The sequence below is a fragment of the Galeopterus variegatus genome, unplaced genomic scaffold (assembly GCF_000696425.1).
Source record: "Galeopterus variegatus unplaced genomic scaffold, G_variegatus-3.0.2 Scaffold4332, whole genome shotgun sequence".
In the NCBI taxonomy this organism is placed as follows: Eukaryota; Metazoa; Chordata; class Mammalia; order Dermoptera; family Cynocephalidae; genus Galeopterus; species Galeopterus variegatus.
In genome coordinates this window covers 119,463-129,975 of record NW_007730443.1, presented here as the reverse complement: position 1 = coordinate 129,975, position 10,513 = coordinate 119,463, and the positions used below count along the sequence as shown (strand labels likewise).

The 10,513-nt window shown below is 52.7% G+C and overlaps 1 protein-coding gene across 2 annotated transcripts in view; it reads right to left on the bottom strand.

Moving 5' to 3' along the window:
- SLC9A5 (solute carrier family 9, subfamily A (NHE5, cation proton antiporter 5), member 5) overlaps window positions 1-10,197 on the bottom strand; it is a 20,600-nt gene extending 10,403 nt beyond the window's left edge. Inside the window, exons 1-12 of one of the 2 annotated variants that reach the window (XM_008587327.1) lie at window positions 9,924-10,197; window positions 6,608-6,910; window positions 4,461-4,624; window positions 4,226-4,304; window positions 3,763-3,940; window positions 2,986-3,206; window positions 2,567-2,769; window positions 2,248-2,337; window positions 2,080-2,150; window positions 1,258-1,387; window positions 480-568; window positions 193-319 (exon numbers count right to left, since the gene is read on the bottom strand). In XM_008587327.1, the coding sequence (XP_008585549.1) occupies window positions 193-319; window positions 480-568; window positions 1,258-1,387; window positions 2,080-2,150; window positions 2,248-2,337; window positions 2,567-2,769; window positions 2,986-3,206; window positions 3,763-3,940; window positions 4,226-4,304; window positions 4,461-4,624; window positions 6,608-6,910; window positions 9,924-10,116 (1,848 nt within the window). In that variant the 5' untranslated portion in view covers window positions 10,117-10,197. The remainder of the gene's footprint in view (window positions 1-192; window positions 320-479; window positions 569-1,257; window positions 1,388-2,079; window positions 2,151-2,247; window positions 2,338-2,566; window positions 2,770-2,985; window positions 3,207-3,762; window positions 3,941-4,225; window positions 4,305-4,460; window positions 4,625-6,607; window positions 6,911-9,923) is intronic. The other variant, XM_008587328.1, reaches the window with a different exon arrangement.
- Window positions 10,198-10,513: the final 316 nt, after the last annotated feature.

The following is a 10,513-nucleotide window of genomic DNA, read 5'->3' as shown; positions in this document are numbered from 1 at the left end:
AAAAAAAAAAAAAAAAAAAAAAAAAAAAAAAAAGCAAAGGTTTCTTATTACTGACAGAGGAAGGCCACACTCTTCAGCTGGGTATCCACAGCTCTCCACATGCTGGAACCAACTGCTTCTTAAGCCTCTGATCACAGCCTCCCCAGACCACCCCCAAGCCCCTCGCAACTCTCATGCCCTGCCTGCCCTCACCCTGCGGCGTGGCTTGTAGAGGCCTCCGCAGAGCAGATGGTGCATCACAGCGTCCTCACGGTCTCGGCCACTGCGTACGGTGTCAATCACCTGCAGATCCAGACACGCTCCGCTGCCACTCTCCCTCCTGCAGGAGGCGGGGGACACATGTGCTGGGGAAGGGACAGGAGGCACAGGCCAGGGGAAGGGCAGAGACAGAGGCACTGATGAATCTTCCCCAGAAGAGATTTGGAAAGAGGACCCAATGGAGAGGAGCTGGAGGAAGGGGAAGGGGCTCAAGGACTCACAGCAGGTTGGTGACAGAGGTCTCTGCCACAGAATTGCGGCTAGGCATAGAGGGCAGAGTGAGGCCTGTGGAAGACAAGACGTGGCCTCCCTGCAGGGGTCAAGACCAAGGTCAGATGGCAGTCAGATGGAGGGTAGCCCAGATAATCAGAGGATAATAAAGAGAATAACAATAGTTAACACGTATTTTTCAAGGGTTCGGATCCCTGTACTGGCCGGCCATTAAAAACAAACAAAAAACACTTATTTTACTCTTTTGATATGACAGGTACTATGCTAGGCAATTATTGAATATGTGCTAGGCATACTGAATCCACACAAAAGCTGTGACATAGATACTCTGGTTCCTCCTTTTTTTGTGTGTGCAGCTGACTGGTAGGGATCTGAACCCTTGGCCTTTGTGTTGTAACACTGCGCTGTAACCAGCTGAGTTAACTGGCCAGCCCCTATTCCTGCTTTCCTACGGCTGAGGAAATGAGGCTCAGAGTATAAGTGACTTACCCAAGGTCACAAGCTGGGCACTGATAACAACTGAACCACATCTGATGACTCCAGAATCCAGTTGTTTCCCACGTTTCTGTGCTGCCTGCCAGACTCTGAATGTCAGCACCAGGCCAGGCTGATTCCTGCAGCTGCCACTTCACAAGACCATTGAGCCAGCTGGGAATTCCCAATCCCTGCTTCCTGATAACAAGCCTGCCTGCCTGGTGTCCCTTTCTGTCCTGCTCTGCTGGCCACCTGCCCACCCACCACTGGCCCACCTCATAGCTGCTAATCCACCTGGTCCACGAAGCTGATGGCATCCCGGATGTTGAGTCTGTAGTATACATCCCAGATCTGGTCGCGGATGCGGTAGGCTGACCGCCGCATCAGCAGCTGACTCAGGTACTTCTTGTCAAACTGCTCCCACCTACAGAGGATGCCAGGCCCTGAGTACCATCCCGGAGGCCTGGCTGGCTGGCCCTTCCTCAGACAGGGCAGGGATACCACCAGCACTGTCCTGGCTTTCTTGGTATGGGCCTCAGCCAGGGAGACTCTCAAGGCTAGTCCCTGCCCTTTGGAATTTACAGTGTTACGGGAAAGCCCAACATTAACTGAAGTTATTACAAATCATAAAATTGCAATCATGACAAGAACAACAAAGGATAATTATAGAATGTGATAGGGATTTGTCCCAGTCAGGGAATTGATGTCTCTGGTGAGATCTGAAGATTGGACAGCAGTTAAGTGAGAGGGAGGTGAGGAAGTGTTCTAGTAGAGAGAACAACATGTGCAAAGGTCCCAGTAGCCAGGCTGGGGGAGCATGGTGGACCCCACGGCTCTCAAACAGGGTCCCTGTAATTAGCTGGCAGATGGTCAAAGATAGAGCAAAGCACAGTGAGGCTGGAGTCCAGCAGGTGCCAGACCATGCAGGGCCGAGCAGGCCAGACTGGGGAGCTTTATCATATTCTGAGAGCACTGGGATGCCACTGAAGGGCTTCAGGCAGAGGTCACCCAGCCTCAACCTGGCTAGGTCCCTTCTCAGAAGTGTGGCACATCCCCCATGCTGCCCTGGCTGGTGGGGCTGCTGCTTCTGAAGGAGCCTCGGGGCAGCTCCCTCACCTGTCCCTCCAGTAGTGGTAGCCATGGTGCCCCACAACGTCCTCCACTGCAGCCAGAATGTGGTCAAAAGTCTAGAAGGGGGATGGGTAGGGGTACTGGATCAGGATTCTGCCCAAAATAGGAGAAGGGAGAGAGGGACAGGTGGAGGGATGGGGTTCTGGTACCCACGTGCTCATGCAGCTCCTGGTTCAGGGTGGGTTTGTGATGCTCACTCCTCTTCACCTTCAGCCACTTGACCAGCGGCTTGATGGTCAAGCCCTACAGACAGGCAGGAGGTTCCTGCTGTTCCTCGTATTCAGTTCCCTGCTGCCTTTCTCTCCCCATAGTTAAGCCTCAGCTTCTGTAGCCCCACCGCACTGTACTCAAGGTCTGGAAAGTCAGGTCCCTGCATCGCCCAACGGGAAGAGGTGCCTCTGTCCCATAGGCTTCGAGACTCTCCCAGGGTCCACTGGACCCTCTCCCCACCCAGCCTCATGGGCACTCCTACCTGCACGATGACTGTGAAGAAGACTACTACAATAGTGGTGGCCACAAAGTAGTCCTTGGCAGGAACCTTCATCCTATCCAGGAGGATGACGAGAGCAAAGGCCACAGCCCCCCGCAGGCCCCCATAGGACATCACCACCTGGTCAATCTTGTCCAGACGGACTAGCCGGAACTGATTCAGCACCCACGTCTGCAGGACTACGCCTACAGCAGGAGGGAGGCCAGTGGGAGCAAGGCGTTGGGAGTGGAGGACACCGGGAGTGGATGGCACCAAGTATCCCAGGTCTAACAGGGGCTGGGAGAGGTAAGCAACAGGGGAGGCTTAGGAATTGACAAGGATGTGGACTTGGATGGGGGAATGAGCTGCGGGGAGGGAGGGGACATGAAGGACAGTGGGAAAGCAGAGGGTGCCGGGAATACCGAGGGCTCGGAAGAACAGGATGAAGAAGAGGGTGCCCAGCACCAGCCCAGAGTCCCAGGCCCACTTAGAAGAATCCACAGCTGAGATTCCAAGCAGCATGAATATGATGGTCTCAGCGCAGCTGGCTAAGGTCTTCATTGTGTATTTGACAGCTGTGCGTGACTTGTGGGAGATGTTGGCCTCCACATACTTCTTACAGCCCAGGCCACACATGGTCACCCTGGGAGAGGAAGGGAGAGACAGGTTCCAAGGAGCTCAGCCTCTGGGGTTGGAGTATGCTGCTGGAGGGAGGGGGAGTTGCCCAGCGCAGCATGTCAGTCTCTCAGAGCCGAAGCCCAGAGAGGTATGAAGATTGCTAGTTAGTGGTGGTCCTGGAATAAAGGTCCAAATCTCCAGGCTTCCCACTCAGTGCCTTCTGGAGGAAGGTGGAAGAAACATGCTCTGACTAGCAGACTCTCTGAGGCACCTTTTGGAGTGCTGTGGTCACCAAAGCTGGTGGCCCCAGACCTTGAAGTCTACTTCCAGCTCAGCTCCCACCCCAGAGAGAACTTAAGGCAGAGGAGGATTGGGGTCTGGGGAGCCCAGGACAGTTCTGGAGGCAGCTCCTGGAATATTATTTGAGGTTTACTGCTGCCCCAGCAGAGTCTGATGTTTCCACTACCACAACAGCTCAGGGAAACCTATGGACTCTTCAGGGTCCTGCCTCTGTCCATATGAGGGGCAACCATCTCCAGTGCCCCCTCCCAGCTGCCTGCCTGCAGGCCCCCAGGACTCACGCAAGAATGGCAGAGAGTGAGGCCATTTCAGCAGTGAGGTAGGCTGCATAGGCGAGGAGGAAGACCAGCAGCGGCTCGATGATGCGGACCCGCTTGGTGAAGCGTGTAGTCAGGGCCAGGAGGAAGGCAAAGACTAAGCCCACGGCTGCCCCGCCCAGACTGACCACAAACAGGGAGGCTGGGGGAGGAGTGGGTTGTCAGCATGATCCCTGGCCTGGACCCTACCCGGGCTGACAAGACTGCTACCTGGCAGGGAGTGAAGGATGGTGCCCACTGCAATCCCCAGGGCTCCAGATCCTAGAGCCAGGATCCAGGGCAAGCCCCTCCCAGATCCCATTTTCCATAGACTAGGGGAGGAAATGAGGCAACCCAATGCTCATCTGTCCTGATGTGGGGCAGGAGGGATTTGGCACCCCGGGGGAGGCAGACCTCCAATGGCAGCTGAAAGGGAGGAAATACTGACCGACTCCCTTCAGATAGTCAGTGGCCCGCACGTTGGCAGAGCCCATCTCCACAAAGGAGTTGCAGACCTTGTACAGCACCTGAGTGAGAAGAAGAGCGTCAGGAGCAATGGGGGAGGCAGCAACTGGCACTGCTGGGGAGGGTAAAAGCTCAGACCATATTTCTTCTCCAGGGAAGCCAGGGGATACAGCACGGCAGCCGGGGGTCCGGGATAGCAGCCATCAGAGCACTCTCACCACAGTGACTGCATCATTGAGCAGGGACTCGCCAAAGACGATAATGAAGAGAGTCTCGTTGACGTGCACCTCCTCAAAGACAGCCAGCACAGCCACGGGGTCAACCGCTGAGATGAGGCTCCCGAACAGCAGGAAGTCCAGCAAGCCAGCCTGCACCTTAGGGGCTTGCAAAGGAGAGATGGAAGACAGGTCAGTAATTGGTGAGGACGACCAAGTCTCCCATAGCATTCCCGGGGACAAGCCTGGACTCCACCCCCACTGATAAAACAAAGAAGCTGGAAAAGGACCTGGAATGGTGAAGAGAGCATTGACCTCCTCATTTCCTGCCCCAAGAAAGTCAGGAGACTTGAGCCAAGCTGCCTATGCCTAAAGCCTGGCTTTGCCAGTTACCAGTTGTGTGATGTTGGCTGTGCCATTGTCACATGACTTCTCTTAGCCATACCTCCTCGTCTGCCTACCTCAAAAGACTGCTGCCAAAATCAACCCATGAGATGGCTAAGAAAGCTCTATGTACCCTGAAAAGCTAAGGTGACGCTAGCAATAAAACCTGCAGCAACAGTCAAGGGTTGAGGGCCAGCCCGTGGCTCACTCGGGAGAGTGCGGTGCTGATAACACCAAGGCCACGGGTTCGGATCCTACATAGGGATGGCCGGTTGGCTCACTTGAGAGAGCGTGGTGCTGACAACACCAAGCCAAGGGTTGAGATCCCCTTACTGGTCATCTTTAGAAAAAAAAACAAAAAGGGCCGGCCTGTGGCTCACTCGGGAGAGTACGGTGCTCATAACACCAAGGCCACGGGTTCGGATCCCATATAGGGATGGCCGGTTTGCTCACTGGCTGAGCCTGGTGCTGACAACACCAAGTCAAGGGTTAAGATCCCCTTACCGGTCATCTTTTAAAAACAAACAAACAAACAAACAAAAAAAAAACAGTCAATGGTTCAGATCCCCATACTGGTCAGTGACCAAAACAAAACAGAAACAAACTGCAGCAACAGTAACAATAACTATCAGCAAGTGAAAATTGGCTCTCTGGCTGGGAGAATAACAAAAAGAGAACGCTTTCTCCCAAGACCTGTGATTCTCAGCCAAAAGGGTTAACACTCACAATTCTCAGCAAGGGAGAAGGGCCGAATATAATATGAAAAGCACCACAAGTGGGACATAAACATGTGTAATCTCCGTGAGCCTCCCCATGTATAAATTGAGAATAATAACATCTACCTCAAAAAGTTCTTTAACACTTTTTCATAATACTATGTATTAGCCAGTGCCTAATACATAGTAAGCACCCAGTAGATATTACCTTTATTAGGATTACTACTATTATTATGATCTGATGTTCTCTCTCCCCTACCTGCCCCCAGTAGTTTGCTATCTCATTAGGAAAACCAGGTTGGAGTCCCCACGTGGGAATTGCAAACCTCTCCTTGAACCTTGAAAGGAGTCTGAATTATCAACATTCAGGGTTGAATGGATTTCTTGGGGCAGGAAATGAAGAAGAAGGTAGCAGGAGAGGGCAGCCTAAAGGAAAGGAGACTCAGTGAAATGGACCTCTCCTGCTAACCTTGGACCTGATATCAAACAAATTTAAGGGGCTCTATTTCCTCATCCATTCAATGGGACAAATTATACCCCAACAGGGTTGCTATGAAGAGTCAGTGGGATAAGTAAGGAAAGAACACCTACTGTAGTGCCTGCCATTTTGTGGATGTATAATATGTATTTATTAAAAATAATAATAAAAACAGGGGACCACCCTGACATGGCCTGGGCAGAGCCAGGGCAGTAGGCCCTTGCAGGAATGGTGAGCTGTGCCTCAGGGGAGCAGGGCTGGCAAGTGGCAGTTTGGTAACAGAGAGCAAGAGGCAACAGAGTGGTAACATAGGCTCCCCAGCTTGGCAGCCCACACACAGCTGGGAGCCAGGCCCCTGCTCAGCTGTCATGGTGCAGAAGCCCAGACTTGACTGGCAGAGACCTAAGTGAGGGCTGACACTCATCGGGAGTGTTGCCTTGCACTCAAGGTGGGAGGGACTTAGACAGAGCTCCCAGGGCATGGCTGTCACCAGCATGGGACCTCCAGAGAGGAGTGGGGTGATGGGTCTAGCAAAGCCTCCCTCTGCCAGCCCAGGTCTTAGGGTCACTCACCCACAAGTCCAGCCTGCTGCAGACCCCAGAGGGCAGCGCCTGTTGTGAAGGCATTCCAGAGTGTGCCCACCACGGCATAGGTGAGGATGGCACCCAAGTTGTCAAAGAACAGTCGGCTAGGCATGAAATAGCCTGAGTCCAGCACAATAGGAGGCAGCAGGAAGAGGAAGAATGTGCCTGGCTCCAGCTGGTACTCAGCTTTCTTGGCCACAGCCAAGACAATGCCCCCTAGCACCAGGCCCAGCAAAATCAGCAGGCAGCTCTCAGGTACCAGAGATGTTACCTTCCGAGACAGGTGAAACACTACAATGTAAGAAGAGGACAGGAGGTATGAGGGTATAGAACACCCTCCTACATACCAGCCTATAACCTCCCACTCTTAGAAGATTACCCGAGGTCAGGACCCCTGACCCCGGGGCCAAGAGTGGAGAAAATAAATTCAAGACTTCTGGAATCTCCATCCTGGGCTACAAATCCTAGCTGCAGCCAAAGTTGTCTATTTCTTGGTACTCCTGTCTGTCAAGCCATGGTAACCTAGACCTTTGCTTGCTTTTTCCCTTTCTGGAAATGCCCCCTCCTCTCTACTCTCATTTTCAGGGAACCTCTCATTTCTACGATCTCCCTTATCCATAGCCATTATTTGAACCTGAGAAAATGCTACCTCGTATCTTCATAACATAAGATGTAAAAATCAGGGCCTCTGCAGCCAGGCTGCTTGGGTTCCAAACCTAGGTCCGCTTACTTGGTTAGAGCATTGTGCTGATAACACCAAAGTCCAGGGTTCAATCCCAGTACCAACCAGCAAAAAACAATAACAACAAAACAGGCCTAGCCAGTTAGCTCAGTTGGTCAGAGTGCAGTGTTATAACACCAAGGTCAAGGGTTCAGATCCTTTTACTAGCCAGCCACCAAACAAACAAACAAACAAACAAACAACAACAAAAACAAAGCTTAGGTCCTCCATTTACTAGTTCTGTAACCTTGGGGAAAATAACTTCACCTCTCTGACCCTCAGTTCCAATCAGCAAAATTGGAATAAAAACAATGATCTCATAGGATTGTTGTGAGGATTAAATAAGACAACCTACTCAAAAGCACTCCACACACTGCTTTATAGTAAGCTCTCAATGAACATTACCTATATAATGTTCTTGTGTCCAGTCTCCCTAACCAAACCATAATGTATTTTATACCTCCTAGGAGCATTGTAGACATGCTAGCCCAATATGCTTTTCATTATATGGGCTCACTAAGGACTCAGTTGTTTTAAAAGCTTTGGGTTTAGCAGTCAGAAGATCTCCAGGTCTTCTTCTGGCCTTATCACTTTCTAACAATGTGATCTCAGGCAAATTATTTAATTTATGGGAACTTCAATTTCTTCTCCTGTAATATGGGAAAAATATCTGTCATATAAAGGGTGAGGATAAAACGATATAAAATATGCCTAGCATGATGTCAGACACATAGCGGGTTTGCAAGAAATGTTAATTAAATATTTTCCTTTGAAGGAAAAAAATGACAGATCTGTCTAGGAAAAGAGGAGCAGAAAATGAGCAGGAGGAAGCTGCACCCAAAGGGCCTAGGACAGTCCCTGGCACATAGCAGTTTTTTTTTTTAAAGCTGACTGGTAAGTGGATCTTAACCCTTGGCTTGGTGTTGCTCAACCAGTGAGCTAACCGGTCATCCCTTTACAGGATCTGAACCTGTGGCCTTGGTGTTATCAGCACCGCACACTCCCAAGTGAGCCACAGGCCGGCCCGCACATAGCGGTTTCTACATGAATATCTGTTGAATAAAAGGGAAAAAACCGTCTAGCAAGGAAGCTGGGGAAAGGTGTTCATGAACATTCTGCCTATCTTTCCCCTCCTCTGTAAGGATTTTTTTTTTTTTTTTGGCTGTTGAGAAAGAGGCTTTCTTTTCCTACCTCCATAGGAGGTGTCATCCAAACTAGAAAAATCTATGATTTATAGGCAAAACTACAGCTGTTGCAATAAACCCTAAGTAAGATATGAACTTTCCTGCAACTCACAGACTTCTTAGCAAACTCAGTTCTTGGCTCCAAATCTGAGGCTCCTCCCACCTTGCTCTCATTGCTTCTGGCCCTCTAGGGTAAGCTCAGTCATAGGTCTCCCCACACTCATCCCTACCTTTGGTCCCCCTCTCCTCTCCTTCAGGGACCCTATTTCATCTTCAGATCCTCAGCATGCACCAACCCCAGCCCTGCAATCCAAGACCCATCACAAAAGCCTGTTCTCTGGCAGAACCAGGCTCCCTGAAGGCATTTTGAGTCCCACTTTCCATTATTAATCTTGTGCTGCCACTGCAGAATGGAGAGTTCTGCTGTTCCTGCCCAGCTCCCCAGCAGTGTCCCTGGGGGAGAAGGGGGGCAAATTCTAGGCTGTGCGATTCCTACATGAAGGCTGTACTGGTGAGATTGGAGTACAGGCTGTGCCAGCATGGATAGGTAGTGAGTAGCAACGCTCAGCTATAATTAGTCACCCCCACAGCAGAGCCTGCACAACAGGGAGGAGGAGGGTCTCTGGTGGGAGGAGGGACCACTGACTACTCAGAAGGGAGGAGGAGGAAGGGGCAGAAGCAGGGAAAAGAAGCTCTATTCAGGCGGGGAAAAAAAGATTATGAAGCACAACCTTCAATGTTGTAAAAACTGAAGGAGGTCGGATGTATGAAAGCATCTAGGTTAGACAGCACACAGTAAGGCCCTAATAATGGAAATGTATTATACCCTGGAGTGGGAAGAATGTGGTCCTGAATGGGAGGGGGGGTTCCCACACCTAGGCACAAGAAGGCAGTATCCTGAAGTGGGAAGCAGAGGAGAGCGAGAGGAAAAGTTGCATTTTCGTATCCCAAGAGAATGGACATCTGGACATGGCCTTTGGGAAGACCGTTTCTTCAGGTCCAGGATTCCTGAGTTCGCTAGAGAATACCATCCCCTCAATGTCCCACACGTCCTCAAAGGCTGACAGGTTTCTGGCAGGCTGGGGAATGGTGGAGGAGAGGCCAGACTAAGCAGGGCTTACTGCAAGCGGAAGCGGGGAGTAGAGAGGGCAAAGGAGCCTAAAGATGGAGCTGGAGGGGGAAGCCCTTCAGTCGGGCAAATCCTCAGAGCTCCCATGGGAGTACAAGGGGAGGGGAGAGACCCACAAGAGGCGGCGCAGGAACTAGGTGAGAGCCCGGATTTGTGAAATCGGAACCTAAGTCACAGCACTATGCAAGAAGCCAGCCCGGATCTGGGGACCGGGGGGTTGGGGCGGGCCGCTGCCGCCCGCCAGCAGGACGCACGCACACACGCACTCACCGATTTTGGCCAGGCTGGCCACCAGGATCCACAGAGCCACCAGGTAGGGCGCCTCCACCTCGTGCCACTGCCAGCGGAAGAGCTCCAAGCCTGGGGGAGGCTCGCCCGGCAACCCCGGGTCCTGGGTGGGCTCTTCGACCGCGCCCGCCCCCGCCAGGAGCAGTCCGAGCAGGGGCAGTGCGGCGCGCAGCATCCTGCAGCCTGCCTAGCCGCACTCCAGGCACCGTACGGCCGCCCGCCCCGCGTCGCCGCCGCTGCCTACCGGGCGCCCTCGCGTCAGAGGCACGTGGGGCCTGCTCCCCCCAATCCCGGCTCCGATAACCCCAAGCCAGGTCCGGACTCCGAGACCCTGCCCCGGACGCCTGTAGTCGGGACCCCCTCCTCCATCCCCTCTAATCAGCCCCAGCTCCGGAAATTCCTCAGTGCAGTCCTCCCCCAAGTCCCGAAACCTACTCCTATGAGTCGCTCCCCTAAACCTTCCCCAAACCGCCCCCACCCGGATTCAGAGAGGTGGGCGGCCGCGGCCCTCCAGGGGCAGCCCGCCGCGGGAGGGCTGGGGTCCGCAAGGGGCGGGGCTCGGGCGTGAGGGG